The following is a 15,012-nucleotide window of genomic DNA, read 5'->3' on the forward strand; positions in this document are numbered from 1 at the left end:
CTAAACTACCCTCCTACGGATTCTATCCTTCTCTCTGTACCTTCATCTCCAGTTTCCTTTCCGATCGTTCTATTGCTGCTGTAGTAGACGGTCACTGTTCTTCCCTAAAACTATCAACAGTGGTGTTCCACAGGGTTCTGTCCTATCACCCACTCTCTTTCTATTATTCATCAATGATCTCCTAAATCTGACTCAATGCCCTATCCACTCCTATGCTGATGATACCACCCTGCATTATTCAACAGCGTTCAACAGACGCCCAACCCAACAACAATTAAATGACTCAAGGCGAGATGCTATAGGACGCCTAACTTCTGATCTTTCACTTGTTTCTGATTGGGGCAGAGAAAACCTGGTTTTGTTCAATGCCTCAAAAACTCAATTTCTACAACTATCTACTCGACATAACCTTCCAGACAACTATCCTCTCTTCTTCAATAACACTCAACTTCCCTCTCCTCTACATTAAACACACTCGGTCTATCCTTCACTAAAAATCTAAACTGGAAATTTCACATCTCTACTCTTGCTAAATCAGCTTCCAAGAAGTTAGGTGTCCTATGGCGTCTTCGTCCATTTTCTCTCCCTCCCAGCTGCTTGCTCTGTACAAGGGCCTTATCCGCCCGTGTATGGAGTATGGCTCTCATGTCTGGGGGATCCACACACAGCTTTACTAAACAAGGTGGAATCTAAAGCTTTTCGTCTTATCAACTCTTCTCCTCTAACTGACTGTCTTGATTCTTTAAGTCACCGCCGCAATGTTGCATCTTTATCTGTCTTCTACCGCTGTTTTCATGCTGTCTGCTCTTCTGAACTTGCTAACTGCATGCCTTCCCCCTCCTGCGGCCTCGCTGCACAAGACTCTCTACTTCTTCTCATCCCTATTCTGTCCATCTTCCTAATGCAAGAGTTAACCAGTATCTTCACTCCTTCATTCCCTACACTGGTAAACTCTGGAACTCTCTACCTGTGTCTGTATTTCCACCTGCCTATGACTTAAACTCTTTCAAAAGAGGAGTGTCAAGACACCTCTTACGTTAACTGGACCCTCCTTTTAGATTTTTTGTTTTTCTCTTTCTACTTTTCTTTTAACAGGGCCTGGCAACCAGCGGGATTTTTTTTTTTCCAACACTGTGTTTGCCCTTGGCCAGTAGTGCCCTTGTAATGTAAAAAAAAAAAAAAATCCACCTCTTTTCAGAGACGACGAACCCTTCAGGAAGTCAACATATCACGCCGGAACGCTACAGAACGCCTGACTTCCGATCTAAGATTTCTGATTGGGTCGGAGAAAACTTAGTAGTGTTCAATGACTCAAAAACTCAATTCCTCCATATATCAACTCAATATAACCATCCAGACAACTATCCCCTGCTCTTCAATGACACTCAATTGTCTCCCACTTCCACACTAAATATCCTCGGTCTGTCATTTACTTAAAATCTTAACTGGAAACTTCACATCTCATCTCTTGCTAAAAATACTTAATGAAGTTAGGCATTCTGAGGCGTCACCGCCAGTTTTTCTCGCATTTCCAAGACCTAACTCTGTACAATGGCCTTATCCGTATTTTTTCTCGCCTTTCCGAGGCCTAACTCTGTACAATGGCCTTATCCGTTCTTATATGGAGTACTCTTCGCATGTTTGGGGGATTCCACTCACACACTTTTATTAGATAGGGTGGAATCAAAAGCTATTAGTCTCATCAACTCCCCTCCTCTGACTGACTGTCTTCAACCTCTTTCTCACCGCCGAAATGCTGCATGTCTTGCTATCCTTTATCGCTATATTCATTGTAACTGCTCTACTGGTCTTGCTAACTGTACGTCTCCTCTCCTCCTTCGGCCTCGCTGCACACGTTTTATTTTTCTTCCTCTCATCCCTGTTCTGTCCAACTATCTAATACAAGAGTTAACCAGTATTCTCAATCATTCATACCTTTCTCTGGCAAACTCTGGAACTCCCTACCTGCTTCTGTGTATCCATCTTCCTACGATTTGACTTCTTTTTAGAGAAAGGTTTAAAAACATTTATCCCCGTCTTTTGGCCAATTCTTTACTAATCTTTTAAGGAACTTGTAGTTCAAGTGGTACTTTTTATATAATATTTTGTTGCCCTTGACCAGTTTCCCTTTTGCATATATATATATATATATATATATATATATATATATATATATATATATATATATATATATATATATATATATATATATATATACATATATATGGTAGGAGGAGGTAATAGACATCTACCGAATTGATAGTTTACTCCCAGTGAAGTCTAATACCACTACTTCATGGGGTGTTGTGAAACTTCCATTAAAGCTAGTTTTGATCTCGCTGAACGTTTCGTTTTGTGTCTCACAAATCAAGGGGGTAGTCACAGCCTGCCCTCTCAAGACAACTCTCCTACTTTAACTCGAAACTATATGCACTTACCACACACACACCCTTCACTTAAAATTCAAATTTGAAAAATGGCCATTCCAAATCCAGCCCTGGCGTCCCCTTCTGGGGAGGTGCCCGTAAATATCCCCAGGTCTGACTGCTTTCTTGACGACGACCCCAAATGTCTTGACACCTCCCTCAACTTTTCTACATTAATTTCTGCAACATTTGCGGTCTTAGATCTAATTTTCAATCTGTGGAACACCACCTCTCCTCTACTAAACCTCATCCTCTTTTACTCACAGAAACACAGCTCTATGAGGCAATTGACAGTAGCCCCTTCTCTGTCCCCCCCTACTTTCTCTATCCTCATTTTTGCTCCAAAGCTGGATATTGCGTCTATGTGCACAAAGACCTAACATGCTCTCGTACCCATGTTCTTGAATCTTCCGAGTTTTCCACCATCTGGCTTAGACTCAACAGTCACTCTCTAACTAAATCTATCTGTGCTGTTTATCTCTCCCCTAAGTCCTCTAACTATAGTAAATTCTTTGACTATTTATCTTCTAAACTGGAACAAATTCTGTCCCTCTACCCTTTCGCAAAGATCTCCATCCTTGGAGATTTCAATGTTCACCACCAGCTTTGGCTTTCCTCTTTTTTCACTGACCGTCCTGGTGAACTATCCTTCAACTTTGCTATCGTTCATGACCTAAAACAACTGGTGCAACACCCTACTCATATTCCTGACCGTCTTGTACACAGCCCAACATTCTTGATCTCTTCCTTACCTCTAATTCTTCTGCTTATGCTGTTACCCTATCATCAGTAATTTGAATCCATTTCCACCTAGAGATTCTTATGTATAATTGAAATACACAATAAAACAAAATGAATGAAATTGAAGCACCACAGAGCCACAAATTTTGAATATATTACCAGGGAAGTGAGAATCTGTGATCAGAAAGATAGCGTCTGCAGTTCTTCTTATGAAATGATGGGATATCACTGAACCTGGGAAAGGCGCAGCCTTTCTTTCAAACACTAAACTAAAAATAATAATTATGCCACATTACTTTCTTTTCTCCATTTTTTGTTCATATAATGTGTTAAGATAGCTTACACAATACATAAGTCAGGTTTGTTTGCGTATTCGTGGACTGAATGTAATGGAACAGGCTTTATACGTCATGCAGCACATCACCTCCTCTCTATGTCTCTGAGAGGCATAGAGAGGAGCATAGAAAATTATCGACAGTGTGTCGGTAATAATGAAGCCCTAACTAACGAACAGGTCTGATAGTGACATCGCAACGAGGTCGGAGAAGTGGTAGCCATGAACACTTGCCGCTATCAGGAATGGATGTCGCTAATCGATCGAAGCGTGCTCATTGGCTACGAAGGATTCCACCCCAGCTTTCCCTGGAAGTAGACAGTAACTGTGATGTGATACAATAATATTTATTATTTTCTTTCCTCAATATCTCCTTTAATCATATAATGTATTACGATGGCTAACATAAAGCATAGGGTAGGTTTATTTGCCTATTCGTGGACAAAGTATAATGGAGAAGGCTTTCTACATCATGCAGTGTAACCCTCGAATCTCTGCCTCTCAGAGACACACTGAGCCGCGCGGGGGTCACTACCTCCTGACGCATCATTATACCCTGGGCCGGTGTGGCATGAAGTGTCCCACCGTGACGAAAAGGAAAAAGTTCCCAAGATATCGTACTTCACGCCGGCAGAACGCACGCCGAGCCTGCAGGGAGAGGACCTCCTCATCCAGTACAATTCCAACGGGAAAGCGCTCCGACAATCTTGATTTTCCCCAAAACTTGACATGATTTAGTATATCATTCAGTTTACCTAAATGTACGTTTCTGGCAGTCGAAATTTACTAAAATATATGTATGAGGAGCTCTTAGTAGAATAAGAAGTCATTTATAAAGTGGTCGCTGACCGTTTCGGACATCCATATCCCTGCTGGTCTCTACTCTATCTGCTGTGCGCGGTGAGGTGTATGACTACGGTGCACTTGTTACCACTTATCAAATAACCATTGCTGGTGACAACCAGCAGCTGGCTGCTTCATAGCGTCGAATTTCTACTTAATTATGAATTATATTTGGTTACATTGGTAAGAATAAAGCAGCAGTAAAACATTCCATATTTACCTAGTTATAAAGACAACGTTAATTATGGAAATGTTATTAAGCGTTATACAAGTAGAATTGATATTAGCAAGAATGATAATGATAAAAAGCATAGTATTATTGATTATTTTAAATGCTATCATCAATATTGCTCACCTTAATGTTCCTGCTATGTTCCTTATTATCTATCGTTATTACTACTACTACTACAGCTATTATTATTATTATTATTATTATTATTATTACTATTATTATAATAATAATTATTATTATTTTTATCATTATTGTTGTTGGTGTTGGTGTTGGTAATGGTGTTGGCGTTGGTGTTGGTTTAGGTAATGGTGTTAGTGGTGTTGGTGCTGTGTTATTGGTGTTGGTGTTGGGCGCAACTAAAGAGTCCGCGTCGCTCCGTGGAGCGAATGATGTATGTGTCTGGCAGGGCAGGTCTTTACTTCCCGTCTCCTCATGGTGGGACACTTCTTCATGCCACACCGGGTGTAAAAGGTGCAGATCGTGTTCCCCTGCAAGATCATGTCCCATCTCGCCCCCACCCCAAAGTGAGCATGCGCAGATGAGAAAATGCATGATTTCTTCATACCGACCCGCACTTCCGCAGCCTCCCTCAGTGCTCAGTTGCTCTCGTAATTTCAAGGAGGGTTGTACATGCTCGTGAGAGCTCCTTGTTCAAACCAAAGATTCAGATACTGCAGTTTATCGTTTCCCAAAAGAGAGGGATAAAAAAAAAAAGAGAATGAAAGGGAAAGAGAATAAAAGACAATAAGAGAGAGAGAGAGAGAGAGAGAGAGAGAGAGAAAGGAAGTGGGAGGAGGAGGGGAAGATGCTTTTATTTAATTTTCTGTTTTAATATCATAAGAACGAGCATCACTCATGAGTATGATAGAAAGACGAGAGAGGGAAATAAAAGTATTTTTGTCATGTTTAAGCCTATATATGATGTTTGTATGCTATAAAAGGTGATATTTAAAATTTTGATTTATAGAGCTAAATGGACAACTTAGGCAAATAAATTATGGAACGGAAATTGTATGTCTGTGAGTGAGTTTTACCAGACACACTCACACGCAACGCAACTCTTCAAAGTATAGCGAAATGTTGCGTTGTATTGCATCAGTTATTGATAACATCTACAGTGGATGCTAATATTTTATATATAATAATAATAATAATAATAATAATAACAACAACAAAAGAAGAAGAAGAAAAGAAAAAAGATAAGAAAAGAAGAAGAGAAGAAGAAGAAGAAAAGAATAAGAAGGAAAGAAGAAGAAGAAGAAGAAGAAGAAGAAGAAGAAAAATGATGATGATGATGATTGATTATAATAATAACAATAATAATAATAATAATAATAATAATAATAAGAAGAAGAAGAAGAAGAAAAAAAAGAAAGAGAAGAAGAAAAATGATAATAAAAGAGGAAGAAGAAAGTTAGGAGAGGAATAGGAAGAGGAGATAGAGTAGAGTAGGAAGAAGAGGAAGAGGAAGACGAGAAAGAGCAAGTGCCCAATCTTGGGTTACGAGCTAAAAGAGTAATCGTTATATATATATGTCATCATCTTCCTCCTCCTCCTCCTCCTCCTCCTCCTCCTCCTCCTTTACCTCCTCCTTCCCCTCCTCCTCATCCTCTTCCTTTCCTTTCTTTGAGATTATCATTAATTATTTTTTTTTCCACCTTCTCTTCTTTCTTTTATCTATTTCCTTTTCATATGGTAATTTTGCTCCTTCTCCTCCGCGTCTTATTCCTAATCTTTCTAATTTTCTTCTTTCTGTCTTCTTACACTTCCTCTTCTTCGTCTTTCTCCTCCTCCTTGTACTAAACTGGAAATACACGATCTTGTACTACCAGCATGTGAAAATATCGTTAGTAATTTAAGGTCAGACCGGTAATGAGCGCCAGTGACCACCCGATGGCTACGTTCAGTACAGATATCTGTAAATTTCCATCAATGAAAGTAGAGAAAAGGTAACCCACTCTAAAAGGGATACTTCAGTTGTCACGCTATAATCTAGGTTGATGCCCCACCCATTTCCTTTTGCACTGTTCCGTTTTCTTTGGCCCAGTAGGCGAGTGAATTTAATAAAAAAAAAAAATGCAGGGAACCCGAAACAAATTGCAACAAAAAGTTTTTCTGCTGCACTTAGTCAGACATACTACCAGGTACATCATATCCAAAGTCGGCCAAAATTGGCCCAGGCGCAATGGCCTAATTAACATATTTTCAAAGATTAATTTTTGAAATCCCTGACATCACTTTCCTATATGTCAATAATACATTATGTGACCCTAAAGTCAATAATTTATGAGATAGAGACGATATTTAGTGGAGAAACACTAAATATCGTCTCTATCTCAAATTATTGACTTTAGGGTCATAATAATGTATTATTGACATATAGGAAAGTGATGTCAGGGATTTCAAAAATTAATCTTTTATTGACGTGTGACGTCTCAATGACGTCATACCCTATTATGACGTCATAAGTTATTTATAAATGAACTCAATGTTGGTTAAATATACAAGTAACGAAGGTTAATTTAGGGATAATCAAAACAGAAAAAAATATACATTAATTGCCTGTAAAACATCACATTTTAGTTTGTCATCACATTAATTCACATATTTTCCAGTAACTCAAACTCATCCATTTCATCTTCTTCAAGTATTACTGGGCTTTGTGAGTTCCAGCACAACAGTCCATTACAATGTTTGCATGCATTTGTGCATTCTAAACCGTATCGTTTACAAGAATTTTTTTTAGTTCCACAATTCCTTGTGCAAGAACAACGAAGTACTTTCAAAAGGTACTCTGGCGCCACTTGGTCATCTGTTTGCTTCGGCACAAAAGTATCATTCTTTTGCTCCCATCCCCAATCAGTTGGTTCCAAATTATCCCCAACATCCATCCAAATGCGAACTCGTAAGAACACTCTCAAAGAATGATATAATGCAGCTGATGGTGTTGGTGGCAAAGTTTTGACTTCGACGGCAGAAGCGCTTATTAAAACCTTTTCTTTGAATTTTCTTGATTTTACATCAATCAGTCTTTCACATGGTTTCCCACCATAGAGGCAAACTATAGCCTTCTCACCAGCTTCTGTCACTGCATCATGAGAAGAAGGTTCAGTCCCACAGAAGACAGCTGCTTGTTGTCTGAAGTGTTCGTTGTCCATCTTCTTCAGAGGAATGGATTTACCTATCCCGAACAGTCTTGAAGTCGTATCACATCCTACTATGGCATGTATGAATGGCAAACTGAGGCAGATTTCTTTGCCAAGGCTGCTACAGGGAGAACCAATGTCCCATGATTTATGTTTTACAGTTTTTTTTTTTTATCACTTTTAAAGAAAAGTTGCCCAGGTTCCGCCTGATTTCGATGTGCATGATAACATAGAAGTACCAGGATATCTGTGTCTTCGCTAATGACATACGTTGGAGCAAGTTTTGCACATGTAGTTCCAGTTTTGGAAATCAGTAAGCGTCCCCCACTCACATCACAACCTCACCTTACATCAGGCAGCGTCTAGGAGGATGACAGCTACCTCCAAGTGACGGAAACAATACTGGAAAGATAATGAGACAAAACTTTGGTGGTCTTGGGGTGGGCATCAAGAGCTGGTCGTCACTCGTTTTAATTAAGGAGCGGGAGGGCATGATGTAGTAAGACGTGTCCCCCCCCTCCCCCCGCCACCTCATAGACCAGACGGGACCACGGCCAAGAGTACCGAAGACAAGGCCGCTCTCCTGGCCGAACTGTTTGCACGAAAATAAGCAAGTCGAAGACTCTTCCACCACCTCCCCCCGCCGCCACCAGTGCTACCACGAGAGACTCACCTAACTTCCACCTCTGTCCCAATTACCTCAGAATAGGTAGAGAAAGTTTGATGCAGGGAAAGCTACATGCCCAGCTATCATCAGCCAGTGGATACTGAGAAACTGTGCCAAAGAGTTGTCAATATCATTCGCTGACATCTTCACCTTTTGCCTTGAGGAAAGAAAGTGGCCAGATGCCTGGAGGTAAGCGTAGTTTCTGTCCACGAAATGGAATAAAAGTTTGACCCACGTCACTACCAACCCATCTCCTTACTCTCCACCATGGGCAAGGTCTTTGAGAAGATGGATGCTGCTGTCATTGTGCAACACCTGTGCAGCAACAACCTTCTCTTTTTTCACTAGTTATGGTTTAGACCAGGCCGCTCCACCTCCAACCTTCTTCTCTAACAGATGTGACAACTCACTCTCAAAATGAATGGCTGGATACATTCGTGGTGACATTGGACATGGCCAATGCCTTTGATCGAATGTGGCAATCCGGGCCCGTATACACAAAATTTTTTTGTTAGCCTTAACAATCTCTGCTAGGTAACAGAAAATCACTAAAAGTAATGCACCAATGCTTAGCTAGCAAATGTTAGCTAGTAAACAGTTGTTTGTCAAGTCCCGCTAAACAATGCTGAAGTTAGCAGCTTATGAACATGTAAATGGACATATTATTAAAAATTGCACACATAAAACAGTGTTATTAATGCAGTTGTTCAAAATTTATTGATATAGTATCATGATAGCACATAAATAGCGTATGTATGTTTTTTTTATGAGTACTTATTAACCAACGAAAGATATTTTTGGACGAAAGCGCATTGCACCGTATGTTTGTAAACAGTGTACAGGCGGCCGCGCCACAGACAAATCTTCCTACAGAAGACTCAACAATTACTTCAGAGGGTATAGACATGGCAGAAGAACCACAGAAAAAGAAAAAGAAGCCAAACTGGTCACAAGAGGAAACACTCCTCTTGGTCAACGTGATTATGGAGAAAAAATTGATTATAAATTGGCGATTTAAACCAAGTTTATGCCACAAGGACAAGAGGGAGGCATGGCAAAACATAACTGATGCCATTAATGGAACAAATCCACTGACTAAGCGGACTGTAGAAGAAGTAGAACCAAATGGTTTTCTGTCCTCTCAAAATCGAGGAAGAAAATTTCGGCAATAAAGGCTGAATATAACCAATCAGGTAAGATTAACTTATTCCTGTATACTCTTCCGTTTTAAGAAGCTAACATAAGCGAAATAGCTTTCACGTTATTCCTATTACTTATTCACCTCAATCAACTTGTCACAATTACTTTCATTAAGGTAAAAATTTAGCATTTGAGTGTTCCTTCTCACAGTATTAATAACATGCATATCATTTAACAAAGATGTGTTTCAAGTACTGTAGCAGTCAAATTCAGTGCAAACTTAGTCATACATACAAATTATTTTGTACTGTAATGTGTAGTGATATTGTATATTTGCAGCTTTACAGTACTGTGCTAAAATATGATTAACTATTCTTGAAGGTGCTGGTGGCCCCCAAGCTCCTCCACTTGACCCAGTAGACATGAAAGTTGAGGAATTATTAGGGGAGAAGAATGCAACTGTGATAGGTGTGATTCAGAATGATCTCGGCTTTCATACGTTGAGGTAAGATTCTTGCAATTCTTTTGTCCTGTGTACTGTATTGGACTTTCTATTGTGTAGTGTACCACAATTTTGGCCTAACATTTGCATTGATATAATTTTATCAGATAGTTCATCCTTCAGCAAGGCATTTTTACATACTGTACTGTAGCTGATATGCACACTTCTCCTTGTGAGATTAAATTTGTTGCATGTTTTTAACTGTGGTAAGTTTATGCAATGGTTTTAGGAAGCTGCAGACCCAGCAACGGCAGGAAGACACTGAAGAGTTGGAAGAGGAACCACCCCAGCAACAGGTAGAGGATGATAGTGAACTCCCTCAGCTTCAATTGGCAAAGTGTCCAAGTCCAGCCCCAACCACAACAATCTTCGCACAACGCCCAGCACTTAGAACTCTTGGAGCATGGGTCCTTTATAGAATGCACCATAACTGAACCTGAAACCTCTAAGGCCAATCAAGTATATCAACAATAAAACTAAGAAAGTGTTCAAGTGTCAGTGCTGAGTATGAACAATAACAATACAAAGCTGAAAATCGCAAATTGAAACTTGAAAAGGAAAAGCTAAAAATTTAAAAAAAGAAAAGTAAAATTGTTAGCATTGCAGGGAAACATTGAACTTAAACAGAAGTTAATAATGGCTGAAATTGAATATTACCAGTCTTTGACAGCAAAAAATATGAAAAATTAATAAGTGAATTGTATAGGCTTCATTTTTGGTACAGTAGAAATTTATGCTGAGGAAATGAAAAATATATTACTTTATTTATTAAGATTTTACAGTATACTGGAGTATTATTAACAAGATTGGATCTCATGAAGACTGTCCACCCCAGAGTACCCAACTGAAAATTGTCCACCCCAGCCGCACTCTCATGAAGATTGTCCACCCCAACCGTTCTCGGCATCCAACACCAAAGTTTAGGTTAGGTTAGTGAATGGTCGGGTCAGCTGAAGATTGTCCACCCTCAGTCTCGCTCTCATGAAGATTGTCCACCCTAACATGCTTGGGGTGGACAATCTTCATGAGATCCACAAGATTATATAGCCTACTGTAGCATGTATGTAAAGGAAAAAAATACAAATTATATTATTTTATAAACTGTATTTGTTTCAATTCATTTTATCTTTCACTTTTGACTATAAGGGAAAAAAAAACTTGTTAGTAAAGAGAGAGCACTGCAACAGCATTCACACCTTCATGATACCTCACTCAGCCACTGGTCTGCTGCAATATATATTAATGTACAAAAATTTAGTAGTTTAGAAAATAAGACTGGCACCAATCACAAATATTTATGCACAGTACTGCATCTCTGAGCAAGGGTAATTAAGTACAGTACTGTACTGTACTGTACTGAAACATTTATTAATTTAGTGAACATATATTGTAATGTATACAGTATACTGTATTGTACAGTATATAGTATAGTACATTCAGAAAAGCTGATAAGGATAAGTAGCACATACCTGAAATGAAGATTGGCAAAATAATCTCGAAATGGATGTCCGTTACGGCCAGTTGGTCTACCTACGTCCCCTTCAGCTGCATCGTGGAACAGTTCATCTTCCTCGTTGATAGGCAGTGGAATGTTAAACTGCTTGCACATGTTGTGGAGCAGAGCACAGACATAGACGATTTTGCATGTCTTCTCTGGGGACAATCGTACTTCACCATGAAGTACATGGAACCGTCGCTTGAGCTGGCCAACCCCCCTTTCTACTACACAACGTGTCTTCTTGTGTGCTCTGCACGAATTGTTAACCATCATAAGGTGAGGTATTGCAGTATATACAGTAGCATCTATAAGCTCCATAGTGTTAAAGAGGAAATCTGTACTGAAGAGGAATTCTATACTGTATTGGTATTTTGGTTGTTATCACATTAAGTAATGACTACTACCTAGACTGGAGAGGACAATACCTCCTTTAAAATAAACTGTACTATATAGCATAAGAAACATGATTTTAACTTACGTGTTATAGTTTGTCTGAACGCCAGCCAGAGGGTTTAGATAAGGCGTCAGCAACCACTCCTTGCAAGGATAACCACTGTCTCCTAGAAGGTAGCATCCCGCTGGGACATAGTTTTGTTCAAAAAGTGCCTTCAAGCCAGACTCGTCCAATATCCTGGCATCATGTACTGAGCCAGGCCACCGTGCCAAAACATCAAGTATCCTGTACTTGGCATCGAATACGACTTGCACGTTGATGCTGTGGTATCGTTTTCTATTTACATATAAATGTTCATCGACACTGGGAGCCACAATTCTAATATGTGTGCCATCTATGGTACCCACAACACTGGGAAACCTATAGTCTTCCATGAACTCTTCTTGTTTCACTTGCACTTCTTGGCGAGTCAATGGGAATTTTACAAATTGAGTTACAATATCTGGTTCTGACAGTGCAGCAATTGTCTGAGTAATGACACGGCTGATTGTTGCTTGCGAGGTCCCAAAGTCGTCACTGCTGCACTGTTTCATTTTACCCGTGGCCAAATATCTTAGGGTAATTGCCACCTTCGTCGCAGGACTCGGTGGTCGATTCCGTTCTGTTCGGGATTGAAGTTTGTCCATCACTATATCAGCCACTGTTACGAGTATTATACCAGCACGGTTCATCCTGAAGCGTTTGATGAGTTCGTCGTCATTGTACTCGTTGAATACGTCCCGTCGCTGTCGATACACTCGCTGTTGTCTTTGTAGTTGTTGTTGTTGTTGTTCCGCCATCTTCTCTACTAACAGGAATTTGTTAAGAGCTTAATAGTCCTCCACAGCACTTTTACCTTAACAGTACTTTTAAGGCCCTAACAAATTTTCTGTATCCACTGTTAGTGCTTAACAGCTAAATGTTAGCCTTAACAGGAATTTGTTACCCTTAACAGCTATTTGTTAGTGCTAACAAGTTTTGTGTATACGGGCCCCGGTCTTTTGTCAAAATTGGGTGAAAGGGGAATCGCTTCTGTTGCCCGCCAGACCTCTAAGCGTATGTCTTCCCTCCACAGAGTTTAGGGTAATCTGGACTCCCGAGACATGCTGATTCTGTACAAGGCACAAATTCGCCCTTGTCATAGATGTCCGGAGCCACCACCCACACCCAGCTCCTTGACGTGGTGCAGAACAGCGCCCTGTGACTACTGGAAATGAAGTGGAGATTCCCGCTGCATAACACCGCCGGGACATGTCAGCACTGGCAGTCTACCATAAGGCTCAGGTGCTATACAGTCCTCACCTCACTCGTCTATGCCTGCCGCCGCACCTCGCCCAAAGAATGACAATACAGGCATTGGTAGGAGACCATTGAGTGATGGTACCTCTGTGGTGTAAAACTGTAAATATAATAATAGGGTTTTTATGTACAACTGCAGAGTGTTCGCCTAAGAGTTAAGATTATCATTGGATTGTTATTACCAACAAAGTACCCTAAGCTTGTTAACATGCCTGTTCACCGTCACCTATACAACTGTATATATAGTCCGGTCAGAGCAGCGCAGGTCACTTGCTGGCCGGCTGCCTTCCTGCCTACAAGTCCAGGTTCATCTGTAATACCTGTTGGGTGAGTCACTCTTAGTATTTTGTATTTCCGTTCGTTTACGTACTTGTGTTAATGTTATCGGGTGTTATTTATGAACGTATTGTGAGAAACTTGCAACTGACTTGCAGGTCTCTGTGTTACCGCTCGCACGTACCTTGTAATAAAACTCGGCAGTGGAGCTATGGTTCTGGTTACCTCCAAACCTCTGCCTTACACATCGCAACACCAACGGACTAACAAGGCCAGGGCAGCACGACTTTGGAACACCTTCCGGTGAATGAAATGGTTAATCATCAGGCAAACGTTGCCGTGAATACCGTTAGACCACTTTTCATGCATTTATGAACTTTAATTAAATATTTTTATGTATAATTTATTTAGTGTACAGTGCGTATTATTACACAATTTTAAGAATAGTTGTGTTTGACAACACATAACATTTAGTAAGTACAGCAGAGTGCTGAGCTCAGGTCGTCAGGTCAGGCGTGCTGGAATGCCAGACGAACACACCCTGCAACACAATAACACTTATCACTGTTATCATAACATCACTAATACACTTAGTACTATGCAATTCACACTACGTTGCGCCAGACGGTTGTTTGTTTGTCTTGCACAAACATCAACATGGTCCACTGTAGACTGCTGGGCACAAAACAAGAAAGCATGAATCCATGAGCTCCATGCACACGTCCTCACCACATCTCTCTCTCCCTCTCTCTCTCTCTCTCTCTCTCTCTCTCTCTCTCTCTCTCTCTCTCCTGTCATCTGGAAAACATACTGGATTAATCTTCTTGGTATTGAAATAGTTTTGACAAAAGTCTGCGATTAATAGTAGTAATCCTGAGAGAGAGAGAGAGAGAGAGAGAGAGAGAGAGAGAGAGAGAGAGAGAGAGAGAGATGGAATGGTCAGTGTTCCAATTTGTCAGAGACGTAAAAAAAGAATTGAAGTAGATAAATAATTAAAAGACTATTATAAGAAATGCAAAAAGAAAAAAAAAATACAAATGATCATATAATTTTCCCATTCTGAGACAAAATCGAGTGAGGTAAAAGTCATGCATTAACAAAAATAGAGATATAAAAAATAAATAAATAAAAAAAATAAATGAAATAAGCGAGAACTGGAGAAAAACAAGGCAGAAACAGTGAGATATGGATTTACCTAATACATCAAGCAAACGATTAGCAAGGAAGTTATTAGTAAAGTAGTTAACTATCCACAATACACAAGTAGTTAATAAGTCACACTAGTAGTAAGTTAGGTATGTAATTAATGATATGATTTGTCATAAGCAATTATGACAAATTTCATATTGTATATAATTAGCATGCGTAACTGGTCTGATATACGTAAGTAATTAGCAGGAGGAGGAGGAGGAGGAGGAGGAGGAGGAGGAGGAGGAGGAGGAGAAGACACAGTTAGCAAGTTTGGTGATTCTACC

General features: G+C 39.9%; 1 protein-coding gene across 1 annotated transcript; it reads right to left on the reverse strand.

Moving 5' to 3' along the window:
* Positions 1-10,961: 10,961 nt before the first annotated feature.
* On the reverse strand, positions 10,962-12,762 carry LOC123501725 (putative nuclease HARBI1). The gene is made up of 3 exons (XM_045250730.1): positions 12,008-12,762; positions 11,566-11,779; positions 10,962-11,036 (listed from the first exon to the last, which is right to left on the reverse strand). The coding sequence occupies exons 1-3, from the start codon at positions 12,760-12,762 to the stop codon at positions 10,962-10,964; spliced, it is 1,044 nt and encodes a 347-aa protein (XP_045106665.1).
* Between the last annotated feature and the right edge of the window lie 2,250 nt (positions 12,763-15,012).

This window comes from Portunus trituberculatus, chromosome 9 (genome assembly GCF_017591435.1).
Source record: "Portunus trituberculatus isolate SZX2019 chromosome 9, ASM1759143v1, whole genome shotgun sequence".
NCBI classification, from domain to species: Eukaryota; Metazoa; Arthropoda; class Malacostraca; order Decapoda; family Portunidae; genus Portunus; species Portunus trituberculatus.

What these genes read in the sequence shown, in the direction of transcription:
- LOC123501725 (XM_045250730.1), bottom strand. Translation starts at nt 12,762, where the DNA reads ATGGCGGAACAACAACAACAACAACTACAAAGACAACAGCGAGTGTAT. An exon ending in GTTCAGACAAACTATAACAC is followed by an intron (nt 11,780 to 12,007) that starts GTAAGTTAAAAT and finishes CAATTCGTGCAG; the next exon opens with AGCACACAAGAAGACACGTT. An exon ending in ACGATGCAGCTGAAGGGGAC is followed by an intron (nt 11,037 to 11,565) that starts GTAGGTAGACCA and finishes GTCCACCCCAAG; the next exon opens with CATGTTAGGGTGGACAATCT.